The 13,437-nt window shown below is 40.0% G+C and overlaps 2 protein-coding genes and 1 non-coding gene across 5 annotated transcripts in view; 1 reads left to right on the top strand and 2 right to left on the bottom strand.

Moving 5' to 3' along the window:
* Positions 1-1,522: 1,522 nt before the first annotated feature.
* Rpl27a (ribosomal protein L27a) lies at positions 1,523-4,400 on the bottom strand. Of its 2 annotated transcripts, XM_003462426.5 has the most exons (5): positions 4,163-4,400; positions 3,738-3,801; positions 3,244-3,319; positions 2,486-2,660; positions 1,523-1,711 (listed from the first exon to the last, which is right to left on the bottom strand). In XM_003462426.5, exons 1-5 carry the CDS (start codon positions 4,163-4,165, stop codon positions 1,583-1,585), a joined length of 447 nt encoding a protein of 148 aa, XP_003462474.2. In that variant the 5' UTR covers positions 4,166-4,400; the 3' UTR covers positions 1,523-1,582. The 2 variants fall into 2 exon arrangements, with proteins under 2 accessions (XP_003462474.2, XP_023417452.1); XM_023561684.2 differs by lacking the exon at positions 4,163-4,400 and having other exon boundaries at positions 3,244-3,335.
* Positions 2,965-3,095, bottom strand: LOC111754732 (small nucleolar RNA SNORA3/SNORA45 family). The gene has a single exon (XR_002789395.1). It is a non-coding gene; the product is annotated as a small nucleolar RNA SNORA3/SNORA45 family (small nucleolar RNA).
* Positions 4,401-6,613: 2,213 nt separating the features above from the next.
* Positions 6,614-13,437, top strand: part of Trim66 (tripartite motif containing 66) — a 56,254-nt gene continuing 49,430 nt past the window's right edge. For both annotated transcript variants that reach the window (XM_063256701.1, XM_063256700.1), the window contains exon 1: positions 6,614-6,774. In XM_063256701.1, the coding sequence (XP_063112771.1) occupies positions 6,763-6,774 (12 nt within the window). In that variant the 5' untranslated portion in view covers positions 6,614-6,762. The remainder of the gene's footprint in view (positions 6,775-13,437) is intronic.

Below are 13,437 nucleotides of genomic sequence, written 5' to 3'. Positions count from 1 at the left end.
CAAAAGCTTTATAAAAAAGCTGGAAGTACACTTGCTATAGCTCTCCTCTCATTTACCAGAACCTCACCAACCTTGTGAATTACAAGATAGTGGCAGCCTAAGCCTCAAAATGCCAGTGGATGTGGGTTCAGTTCGTCACACAGATCAAGTCTAGAGTAGATTCTACTCTGTAATGCAAGCAGTGGCACCTGTCACTCACGTGGAACGGAACACAAAAATGTAAAGTTTGTCTAAAACCCCATTTATACAGCTGCCCTCCCTAGGGTAGACAGGGTGACATCTGGGGACACCTATTTACAGTATTAGGGACTTGGATCCCCTCCTTCAATCCTGTTTGCAGGCAGCTATGCAAGGGTAAGCATGAGTACACCTTCCCTCCACACCCCACCCTTCATGCCTAAGTTTTGTGGCCTGCTCCATACAAACTCAAGCCCTGGTAACTTCTGGATCCTACACATCTTCGTTCCCCTTTTCTTGATCCTGCCTCTGTACTACACAGCCAGAGTATTTTCTCTGCGGGAACTGTAACACCACTTTCCAAAGTACTCCCTCTAAAAGTCATCCAGTTTTCTATTCCTTCTGCTGGGATCACTTTCTGGCAAACAGTAAGTTAACTGACTACATCTGCTGCATTAATAGTTTATGGCACAAGTCAAACATAATGACTATATGCTTCCCACTTTACTTCAACTACACAATCCTCATGCAGGCATTTTAAGATGAAATCTCAAGAAACTGGATTAGCTCTTAAGTCATGAAACCTCTGGGTAAAAATTTAGGATCATTCTCAACTATGCAAGGGAGCTGAGTGCATTTGAGGCACATCTGTATCCCTGCACTCTGGGAGTTTGAGCACTGGGTTCAACTCCTAGCACTGTGCTAATCTCAAGAGTGCCCACGTTTTTACCTTTCTTCACTAGACTATTATAAAGACGCAAATTCAAACAGTGCAGACCGTTCAACTCAATAGTTTTCCTCTTACAGCACTCTATTCTTATCCGAGTCAATTCAAATTTCTACCCAGTTCTTTGTATTTTATCTTCCACATACTTTTAAAGTTACAACGGTTGTCCCACAAATCATGGTTCCAGCCCACCCTCCAACTGAGACCCATTATGTGGTGCCTTTATTATTTCTTTGCTCAGGATACTAGACTAAGTTTTACCTTGTGTCAAAACAAGTCAAAATATCAGAAAGCTATAAAACTGTGTAAGTCTAAAACTCACTTTAGGGGCCTATGTGTCAAGGTCTCAATCTGGCATATTCTGGTTGTACCTTGTATGGTTCAATCCAAGATGACTAAATCTTCCCTCTCTACTTCCACAAGAGCTATAAACTCCTAAACAATGCCAACAGGCTTTTTGACATGTATTTCAACCATCACTAGCAATCACTTCCACGAGTACAATCTCTCTGATGTACTCTGAGGGGAATCAAAACAGCCTATGCCCTCCATATTCTTAGAATCCATTAGATGGGTTCCCCCCAACACAAAGATATAATGATGATAAAGAACCTGTACTCAGATCAAAAAATGAAAACCATGTGTTAGCATTTTAATGAGCCCCCTTGTCCTGTGGCTTCAAGCCACCAGGACACAGGCCCCCCCAACACCCTTAATCTTCTCCTCAGCTCTTCTGCTGAAGAATTTGGCCTTCACGATGACAGGTTGCTTTGGGAGTTTTCCCTTCCCAAGAACTTTGTAGTAGCCCTAGAAGAATTAAAAAAAAAAAAAGATTTAAACATTGTATGTGTGGCAGGTAATTAACTCCTGGTGGAACTGAGGAGAGGGCTGTCAATACAACTTTCTAGAACCCAGAGGGGCCAGGCACTAATGGCTTCTACCAGCAGATTCTCTGAAAACTCTAGCACACTAGGACAAATGGGGCGTTAGGATGCAACTCTAGTCTTGGCAAAGCGGATCTCTCTCTCCTGCTCATCCACCACCTCATAAGGAAGCACAATCACATTCCCAGCAACCCCTTAGGTCCACACCACCCATATTGCCTCGAGGGCATTAAATAGGTCAGGAATTAACTTCCTAGAGTTTAGGTCTCTTACAGACCACCTCCATGTTCATGGGAAATAAATCTGACATTCGACCAGAACCTTGAAAATTGACAAAAAGTTTGTTTTCTGAGGAAATCTCTTTAGGTAATATAGGGGCCCAAATAATAATACAATTTTATTCTCTAAAGAGCATAAGCCTCAAGACCAGAGCCAGTTACAGCTCAAGCCAAGAAATGTAAACCTGTTAGAATCAGGTCAATGACATTAGGAACAGATTATCGGTTGGAAGGACTCTCGGTGAAAATATAGAAATAAATGGGAGTAGAAAACTATTTTGCCAGAAACACAAAGGTTTTGCCAGAAACACAAGCAAACCATTTGATGGACCTATGTACTCTGAATTTTCACTTGAGAGGGAAAACAGGAAAAAGGGAGTAGAGTGAAGAATAGTTCCATTTATGTGTAATTCACTTACTGATCGTACTACATCGATGATGGGAGCTACTCCAGTCTTGTTTTTGGCAGCATTTACTCGTGTCTGCTCACTGACCAATGTCCACAATTTATCAAGGTTGACAGTTGGGCAGAAGCTCTGGTTTCTCTTTAAGTGGTAATGCCTCATACCAACCTTCCCAAAGTAACCTGGGTGACTGGGAAGAGAAAGCAACCACCTTTGTATTCTCATTTCAATTACACAAGCTGTGTTTATAATCTTTACAGTTCTCTCTCTCCACTGCAGTGTAAACTGTCCATTGATTTAGAAGTGACCAGCACTTGCAAGAACTTGACATTTATTCAATGACACAAATCTTTAGAAACCACCAAATGCTGAAAGGAACCAGCGTAAGTTTTAAGTCATCTGACAGCATTCTATGTAAAAATCTACATATTTTTGTTAAAATGTGTAATTGATGTAAGTGAACAAATCCTAACAATTGCGTAATTCAATCCAAAGCATGTTACTACCCTGGTGACTGACTGTGCCACGAAGTCCACAGCCAGTGAATAAGGTCAGCAGTTTACTCTTCGAGGACTCTAGCACACTGAGGCAATAGTCAATACCCAAGCGTGACTCTAGCCTCGATGACAGATTATCTCAGTTCACATCAAATGTTATCTTCAAGCAAGCCACAGCTAAGGTTTCTAAGAATACTGTTTCCACAGAAATTCTAGGTTATCTCTGTTTGCCACTACCTCCTAGTTATGTCAAAGCACAATCCAAAAAACACTCACTATTTGTCGAAGTTGATCCTGTGGTGATGCATGCCTCCAGCGTTACCCCGACCTCCCGGGTGCTTCCGGTGCTTGCCTGTAGGAATGTAAAACTACATGGCTAACACAGCTTTCTCCAGTCCCTTAACAGTACCTTGAGCAAAAGTAGAGTATTTACCCATGCTTCTGCGCCCTTGTTTATGACCTACAATACCTCCCCCGTTTCAGTATTATCATTCCTTCAATATCCCAAGCTAAAGTACTACTTCTGCGTTCCACATCACGGCCCTTCTGTCAACTTGTTCAATACTGCGCTGTTTAATAGTTTTTAACCAGCCTGATAAAATTTTCTAAATTTGGAGTCCTCGAGGCTCCTCAAAAAGAAAAAAACAAAACAGCTGCCCAATCCAACTGGGTACATAAAGGTCTTACTCGAGCTCACCTTAAAGGTATTTACCTCCAGACTAAACACTCGATACGGTGCCCAAAGCAGACCGGAGGAAGCTGGCACTTACCGATGCGGCCATGGCCGTGGCTCACATGGCCCCGAAGCTTCCGGGTCTTCCTTAGTCTGGATGGCTGTGTGGAAAAATTTGCTTAGCGATAGGCCCCAAGAAATGCAGGGGCCGATACTTGCCAGTCAGATGGGCCCGCAGGCCTTCAGACTGACTTCTGGCGCGTTCGGTAAGGCTGAGGCTAGCGACTGGCCCGAGGCCGCACGGCCCGCTCAGGGCGGCGCGCGGGCTCAGAGGCTCGAAAGCCGGGCCGAACACGCGGCCGAATACGCGGCGCCTCTGGCCCGAGCCAACCATCCTGCTGTGAGAGCGGCCACATGCAACCTGGAAGGCCTGGCCAAAATCGAAAACAAGTGGCCAAGAGGCAAGGAGGAGGAGGGCTCCGCGTCACCACCACCAAGGAAGCAGAAGCAAGAAATACCTACCATGTCGGCGGCCGAGAGAAAAGAGAGAGGATCGCTGAACTCTCGCGAGGTATGCAGCACGGGGGCGGGGCCAATTGCCTCACTTCCGCCAGAGGCCGGCTTCGGGCGGGGCCTCCTTGATCTCGCGAGTTTCTGGCGTACGCCAGCTTTTACTGCTTTTGCTAGCGGTGGTTTTTTTCGCCGGCAGTTAGGTTGAAGTGGTCTTTGCCTGCTGAGTCTACGTGAGGCAGTTCTTAACCCTCAGTGTATCCAAGTGTTGTCTGAAGCTCTTGGTCGCTTCTGCTAGATCTCTGCCACCTCCAGGACCTGTCGCCCACTGTTCTGAATGGGCACTCTTTTTTTTCTCGTTCGTCTTTGTGCCATCATCACGGGCGTTTCCTCCGTGAAACTTCTGGACCCCTTCAGTCGCAGATGCTCACTTGTTCATCTGTGCCACTACGCAATCTAGTACATACCTTATAATTAATTTCATTTGTCTTCCCTACCAAGGGAAGACAAGTTCTTCAAGGGCTCAAGGAGTTTTATGTTTACTACAGGCCAATTTAAGAAGTGAGCATTTCTTCAGTAGGTAGAAAGGTATTGTTCTGTTTAGTTGGTTCCACCAACCAGTGTTCAAGATCCCATCCTCTCAAATTACTCTCTCCCTGTGTGTGGGTGTGATTTTTTTGTGACTCACTCTTCAGTTAATGTGTATTCTAGCTAAATATTCTAAATTCTCCCTGTCTGCTACCCTTCTTTTTCCTGTACAGTCCGCTCCCTAAACGAGTAGTCTACAAATCCTGCCCATTTGCTAACTTTCTATTCACTGTTAAATCCATTTCAATTTGTCATTGGGACCACTACTTCAGGGCTTATTCTTACTAAGGTCGTCGGTAAGCCAATTGCCAAGAGGAGATTTTCCATTCTTTACCATTCTTCATACCACCTTGTTCTTTCTGTTGTACTTTTTTTGGACTTATTTTTCTTAAAGGAATTCTTGACTTTCTCCTACTTCTTTGGCTGATTTTCAGTCTGTTCAGATTCTTCTAACTTTGTCCACAGTTTAAATGTTGATGTTGCTGAACCTTCTATCCTTGTCTTGAAAGGTGACTTCAATTTATGTCTCTAATCCTGATCACCACACCCATACAATCACTTAACTACTGGTTAGAATCTCTTGTGTTCTACAGATAAACATATTTGAAGAAAATCTTCTCTGCTCACTGATATCTTCTTTATTCTAAATCTTGATGAGTGGCACTGTTGTCCAGATAATGATGTCAGAGATACCTGAAATTAATCCCATCCTTATTCCTCTAATAACACTATCAGCATCTTTTTGTTACTGTACCTCTCAAATTGAGACCCTCTTTTTAACCCCCCCCCACTACTGTCTTCATTCAGGCTCTCATTCTGTCTTTTCTCTGGAGTTTTCAGACCCTCTTGTGCCACTCTGCCTACATTCTATCCCTCCTCTAAACTATCCTTCAGTCTACCACCAAATTAGTACTTCCCAAATATGATTTTCATTTTTTTGTGTGATCAAAAAGTTCAATAGCTCTCAAACAAAATACAGCCTACCTACCTTGCCTTAGTTTCTCTCCTTACTTAGCTTCTTTACTACACAAACTTTCTAATGAAGCCTTACTTGGTATCTTTCTTTTCCATTTTGTCTTTGCTTGTGTCATGTCTCATGCCTGGAGTGCCTATTCTCTTCCTGAATACATATTTTCATATCTTGAATATTCCTCAACTTGTAAGGCTATTTTCTATTCTGCTTCTCAGAATACTCAGTGGATGTAGTCCCAACATTTTTAGAGAACCTTGCAACTTACAAATGCATCTTCCTAACTGTTCAGAATTAGTAGCTATTGAGAACCTGGTCAAGAATCCTGATTGTAAGTCTCAAGAATGTGATGAAAAAAAAAAAAAAAGCCAGAGACAAGTATAATATTCCAACAATGGCTGGGAAGTCAATGTCTCTCAATCTGACCTCTCCACTCCCAATGCAGCCACTATTTACTAGCTGTATGCAGTGATAAGTGGGCTAGTAAAGGATTATATTTCATTCAGAAGACTCTGACACCAGAGGGCATAGATAATCTTATGTTTAGAAGTATCTTGACCCAGAATATAGTACTGTGATGACTCAAGAAGGCATAAATAATTCCATGCTTAGAAGAGTCAATGAGAAATCCCAGATGAGTGGTACCAACAATCCCAATTCCTCCTTTCATCCTTCAGGGTAATACACAAAACCAGACACTGTGAATTTGTGGTTCCCAACAAGTAGCTTCGTTTTGTGCGTGAAAATATAGACATAGAAGAATAAGTGACTTGCCAGTTCTGTGTAGCAGTAAGGTACAGAACCTGGCTTTACATTAGTCCTCTGTCCAGTTCCCCTGCTTTTACCTCAGTGGCCACTCCCTGTCTGACCTCACAGCATTATGGTCTTCATTACTGCCTTAGCCTTCACCCCATTACTGCCTGAGACCAGCAGAAGAGAGGTGGGAGAGGGAAAGTCTAAGAAGAGATCATCCTCTATCTGACATCAAAAGTGGCCTATAAGTGTACAGGGAACAAATTAAACTACTCAAAACTACCCCGGGGAAGGTGATCTGATGTCAATGGAGGTAAGCCAGGCGATGGCTTGGGTAGGTTTATAAGGGGGTCAGGAGCAGGGATCAAGACTGTGAAAGGGTGAATGTAGGGTTCTGGGTGCTAGGACACTGCTTCTGAAGTTTCCTCTCATTATAGAGGAGCAACATCTTGTCCTTCAGGCCATCTGGTTGAACAGAAGGCCACCCTGAGTGGGACTAGCACTCTGTATTAGGTTTTTTGTGTTTGTCTTATGTTTTCCTCATTATGGGTTGATTTCCAGGGTAGGAGCTCCCTGGACAGTTGTCTGGCTGTGGTTTTCTAGCCAGCTCCCTCTACTTTGTGAGACAATTATGTGACTTAACCATGTGACTCCTCTGTTGTGTATTCAGTGTGGATCAGTATCTCTAGGTCAACCTGCTTTGAGAGAACAGAGAACTGAGCTTTCTATCTGCAAAGTTGGATAGCAGTCAGATATTAGATATTAGGTGACCTGTCTCTCCCTACCAGGCACATAGAATGTGGCATTAGACATGACACCCAGAGATATGCTCTGTGACATCTGTTCTGAAGTAGAGTGTGGCCTTGTGATGTCTCAGATGCCTTAGATCCCTCCAAGGATCAGGGTCTCACATTTCCCTGTGAAATGAACCCAAGGGAATTGAGGGCAGGCAGCAGCCTGGTGAGGCAGGTAAATGTGGTGCTGAACTTTTCTACCTGGGACTGCACTCCAGCTAAGCTCAGGAACACACTACCACCTTGAGATCCTGGTGGTCTCTCTCCCATTCTCTCCTCTCTGGATTCCTGATTTCATCATCAGTCCTTCAAACAGCAATAATAACATGGTTGTTTCTTGTTTCTTTTCTCTCCAGATTGGGCATCAAGAAGTACTTGTTGCTTTTTTTTTTTCCAAAGTAGATACTGTTAATTCAAGATGGAGAGAACCAAAGTTGCTGTTTTTTTTTTCCTAAGTGAAAATTAAACAAAAACTCAGGAATCCAAATTTATTTTAGAAAGAATTTTTAAAATATATGTAATAGAAAACATAGTATAATATTAAAAATTGTGAAGAAACGTAAATGCACACACTTCAAACCTTACCAGGTTGGGCTCAATGGTGCACACCTATAATCCAGCAGTTGAGAGGCTGAAGCAGGAGGATTGCTGCAAGTTGAGACCAGTCTGGGCTACCTACTGAGTTCAAGACCAACCTGAACTATATAGCAAGATACTATCTCAAAAAAAAAAAAAAAAAAAAAAAAAAACCAACAACAACAACAAAAAACAAACCCAAAACCCAAAAACCAAAAACATCTTACCATCCTACAATAGTGTCTTCATTTCTAACTACTTTTCAGCTCTTGTTTACCTGTTTACGTGGAGATATAGCTGTATGCAAAGTTGATGATCATAGTATATTTATCCTTTTGTAGTCTGATGTTCATTTCATTTCATGACATTTTTTCTGTATCACTACCCAGAGTTCAGGATTATTTTTAACAGCTGAAGAGTAATTCATCTTCAGCATGTGCTGTCACTTATTAAGTCATGTTCTTGTGAACTTGTAAAAAGTTTTGGTTTTATTATATTCTCTGTTGTTAGAGACAAGAATACAAGGAACATTTGTGTTATAGGTTTTTTTCTTCCTCTATTGAATAATTTGTCTAGGATAAATTCCCAGGAGTGAGATTACTGGGTTACAGGGTAAGAACATTTTTATGATTTTTTTATGTTGCTATTTTTTCAAATGGATTCCACCAATTTACACACCAGCAGTATATACAGTTTCCAGATCATTTCACCATCCCTAGACTCAGGATTTGCTTTTTCTGTAGTTTTTAAAATGTGACATTTATGGAGAAATCCTAATCACTAGTGAATCTTTCTTCACACAAACTAAAAATAATCTAGATTTTAGGGTTAGGGATCTTTAGGAATCTTTCTTTTCTATGTTGTGTAGTTTCTTTTTTATTTTTTTAAATCTCACTGTACCAAATGGAAGTTGTATTCCCAAAAATTTTGTTGAAAGCTAACATGGGAAATCCTGCTATTAAACTCAGAATAGCAAAGTGTGAAGAGAGGAATTCCAGTCATTTATTTATTTATTTATTTATTTATTCAAAACTGGGTTACTCCACCACTGAGTTACATTCCCAGTCTTTTATATTTTATTTTGAGACAGGGTCTTGCTAAATTACTCAGGGAGGACTTGAATCTGTGATGCTTCTGCCTCAGCTTCCTGGAGTGCTGGGATTACAGGTGAACTGTAGTCCTTGAGAGAAGTTCATTCAGTTGCATGCAAAAAAGAGAACTTAGTTTTTTAATTTCAGAGGAATAAATTAATAGAAAGTACACAGAAGCTTGGATTCATTTCCTAGTTCTACTTTTTTACTAGCCAAATTATATTGAACAATCAGCATATTCTCTTTAAATCTTAGATTTCTTGTTTTATAATGAGAACAATGGGAGTCATTCTGTTACTCATTCATTTTACAAATAGTGTTTTGAGTACATGTTACGTTCCAGCACTATATGTAAGTCCCAGGCAGTGAGAGGCAGATTCAGTGGTGAACCAGAGAGACAAATTCCTGCTCTAGGGTTGTGTCCCTAGAATTGTGTCCAAGATAAAATAGTAAACAAATAAACCAACAATAACTATGTGCTGCATAGTCTAACAAAGGATATTCAATCAATTTCTCCTTTACTTTTTCTTCCTAAAATGAATACTAAATTTTGACAATAATTTGTTCTTTAGTAACCAAACAAGTGATGTTTGAAATTCCCATCACAACACACAATGATTTGGTCCATCCGTCCTTGGCAAAGTTAAAGTAGTTCAGTAAACACTTTCGTTTCGATCCAGATGTGGTAAGATGTTAACAGGAAGCAGTTGTATGGCAAGGTAGTATTAGAGGTGTGGGTCCCTTGCTTCCATACTTGGTGTTTCATTTAGTTCAGGTTTTCCCATGACTTAAAGCAGAGGTCATGAGTGGGATTTTGCTGGTGCTTGTTTGTTTGATTCAAGGTGGTTTTTATTTTTAAATTTTTATTTATTTTTACAGTACTAGGGATTGAACCCAGGGCCTTGTACATGGTAGGTGAGCACTGTACCACTTGAACTAAATCTCGAGACCCCCTGCCCTCATTTTTCCTTGAGACAAAATCTTGCTAAGTTGTGCAGAGTGGCCCTGAACTTGCAATCCTCCTGCATCAGTCTGTTCAGTAGCTTGAATTGTGGTCATGTATCACCATGCCTAGATCTTGTATTTTTAAATTCATTTGCTATTATAGTTTGGACTTTAAATGTCCCCTAAAAAGTCCCTCTGATAAAGGCCTGATCCCCAACAACGCACTTTTGGGAAGTGATACAACCTTTTAACACACTGGATTTTGTGAAAGGTCTGTGGGTCATTAGAACTGTGCATTGGAGGGGACTGTGGAACTAGGATTCCTCCCTTTCCCTCTCTTTACCTCCTGGCCATGAGGCAAGCAGGTTTGCTCTGCCATACACTCCCCTGCAGTGCCATCTGGTACCCGTCTTTGAGGCCTAAAGGTAATGGGCCCACCTGATCATGGATAAGAACCTCTAAAACCATGAGCCAAAATAAACCGTTTTCTTTATCAAGTGTTTATTTTAGTAACAGAAACCTGATTAACATAGTTGTCAACATTTTAAATTCAAATGAAAACCAGATTACTGGTATTTTGAAAAATGAAGATATGGCAGCACCAGACCTCAAATCAATCAATCTTTCTCTTTCTTTCTTTCCTTTCTTCTCTTTCTTTCTTTCTTTCTTTCTTTCTTTCTTTCTTTCTTTCTTTCTTTCTTCCTTTCTTCCTTCCTTCCTTCCTTCCTTCCTTCCTTCCTTCCTTCCTTCCTTCCTTCCTTTCTGGAGGTACTGGGGGTTGTACTGTGAGGTCTAATTCTAACCCACCAGTTCTCAGAATGTGATTTGTAGATTTTGTGGAGGTTCCAGGAACCCTTTTAGGATGTCCACAAGATTAAAAAAGTTTTTCCTTAATAATAGCAACATGTTATTTGATCTTTTCAAATTGGGTTACCATTTGCATTCATGGGACCAAAGCAATGGTGTAGAATTGCTGGTGCTTTGGACACCTAACTGGTACAAGTGATTGTATCATTGTATCCTTTATTACTAGATACAAGCAATTTAAAAAAAGTTAGTTTAAGCCTGGTGTGGGTCCACCTACTGAGGAGACTGATGGCAGGAGATCAGTTGGGCTGAAGGAGGATCATAGTAGTTCCTACAGCCCCACCCCCCACCACCCCGGCACCAGAGGTGGAATTCAGACCCTTCTGAATGACCTACATCCAAGCTCTTGTTTATTTTTATGGCAGGATCTCACTATTTCACCCAGGCTGGGTTTAAATTTGTGACTCTCTTGCCTCAGCCTTCCAAAGTACTGGGATTATAGCTCCCAACGCGGACTCTTTACAAATAAAAACAAAACGGAATAGCACAACAATAGCAAAACTAGTTTAATTAGAGAATGTCTATGATGAAGTAAACATTTTCTTAAATATCAATACTTGAATATGCTTCTTTTAAATATTCAGTTTGAAGAAATTCAAAGTGTGCAGTTCTTATACTATATATCAAAATGAGAAACTGCTCTTGTGCTGTTTATTGACTTACGAGCTAAGTCAGACTTTTTTCCAAGGGACAGTAGTTTTTCATGAAAGGACAGCTAGCAGCTAACAGCTAACTGTGGTTCCTGAGTATTGGGAATTTGACAGATATTTTCGCAGAACTCAATAGTACTTGTTGCCCATACTAAAATTTAACGAGTTCTGGTATGTTTTTGCTGCTTCCATGAGTTTGACAGCTTTGCAAAACTTAACGAAATTTTTGATGAAATTAGAAGTGATATCAAAGTGTAATTTTTTGTTATTGTGTAATATGTCAATATTTGGAATATCATTGAGCCTTTTTTTTTGCTAAATGACCAGTACTTGGTGTTATAAAATTATGCCTGGTTAAAAGAACAGGTAAAAGCAACAGGTTTTCAACTCCAGTCCAGTGCAAAGTGCAAGACAGATCAGAGATATTTTTAAAGATTGAACCAGGTAGGGGAAAGGAAGAAGGAAATAGATAATATGTAATTAGGTATACATATATGTGTGTATGTATATATATATATTCAAGATAGGTAAGTATACTACTAATCTCTGTTAGTTCATCAAAAAGAACAGTTTGTGCTTTCATTGATTGTTTGATCATTTTTTTCATGCTTAGATCTTGTAACCTGAGCTACTACTTCTAAGATAACAATGTGTAATATATTAACTAGTGTTAATTTCCTACTGTTTTTTGAAATTTTGTATCATTTTTATCCTTTTTTGTTTTTCTTTTTAACATTAAAAAAATAACAAAAAAGACTGAATCCAGGGTTTTTGCACTGTTACATTCTGTATATATATAATTTTGAGACAGAGTTTTGCAAAATTGCCCAAGCAGGGCTGGAATTTGTGATCCTCCTGCCTCAGCCTCTCAGACTACTTGAATTACAGGCATGCTCCACCACACCTAGTTTAGATCACAGAATTTAATGCAACAATGAGGAAATTTCATTGATGCTGTTTCAGTTTCCATGTTACAACTAACATTTAAGAAGCTATTCTTTGTGAATTTCGGTATAGTATCAAGGATATCCACAATTATTTAATAAGGTTATTATAATGCTCCTATTTTTTCCAAATGTATATCTGTACAAAGCTGAATTTTCTTTCTATACTAATAAACAAAACAATATATAACAAGAAGTTCGAGGATTCAGCTATCTTCTATTAAGCCAGATATTAAAGAGACATCAATATAAAAATACGTCATTTTTTCGTAACTAAATTTAGTGAGTTTTTTAATGGTTCCCAAAGACTTTGAACTGAGGTTAATTTTTTCCCTCAAACTTCCATATTACAGACCTCCAAATTGATTAAATGATTTTTATTTTAAGTAGTTAGAAATGTAAAAATAAATACAACTTCCTTTAGGGTTAGCTTTTGTATAGTTGTAAGACCAATATAGTTTGCAATTATAGAGAAAAAGTACAGAACCCAAACAAACACATTAACTCTTAATTTCCTATGAAGATGACATTTTATTAAACTAATTGCCATTGCAAGTGTGGTTCTCATTGCTGTGGCTAATTTGGCAAACATAGACCCCAGTGACGAGGGGTCAATTTCCCAGCTTCCTCTGTTGCCGCTTTCACAAAAGATTGGTGTGCAACAGTGTGAGTTAGACTGCATGTGGCAAGAATCCACCAATGATGGACTGTGCACCTCTCTTTCTTCTCACTTATCTAAGTAATACTGTGTGGCCTGAGCTAGATCTTAAACTTACCACTGTCCCTCAGAACTTTTCCTGGTAGATGGCTGGATAATTCAGAATTGTTAAACCTTAATAAACTCTCTCATAAGAATGAAACAATAATTTTAAAAACTTATTGGAAAAAACACCTAAAAAATCTGTGTGTGCATGGACCTCAGCTTGAGAACATATCAGTGGTTCAGAGGGTGAAGTCTGAAATCAGAGTGACCTGGATTTGAATTTGAGCTGTGCCCTCTGCCATGGGTCTGTACATCCCCTTTCGTGCCTCAGTTTCTTCAGCCTATTCCAAATAAATGGTTGTGCTTAATTTGTAGAAGAGCCACAATCCTTATTTTTAAGATTGGT

Source organism: Cavia porcellus, unplaced genomic scaffold, assembly GCF_034190915.1.
Source record: "Cavia porcellus strain 051 isolate PalLab524CR breed Dunkin Hartley unplaced genomic scaffold, mCavPor4.1 scaffold_9, whole genome shotgun sequence".
In the NCBI taxonomy this organism is placed as follows: Eukaryota; Metazoa; Chordata; class Mammalia; order Rodentia; family Caviidae; genus Cavia; species Cavia porcellus.
Note: the sequence above shows the minus strand (reverse complement) of the source record. Positions and strands in the feature narration are given on the sequence as shown.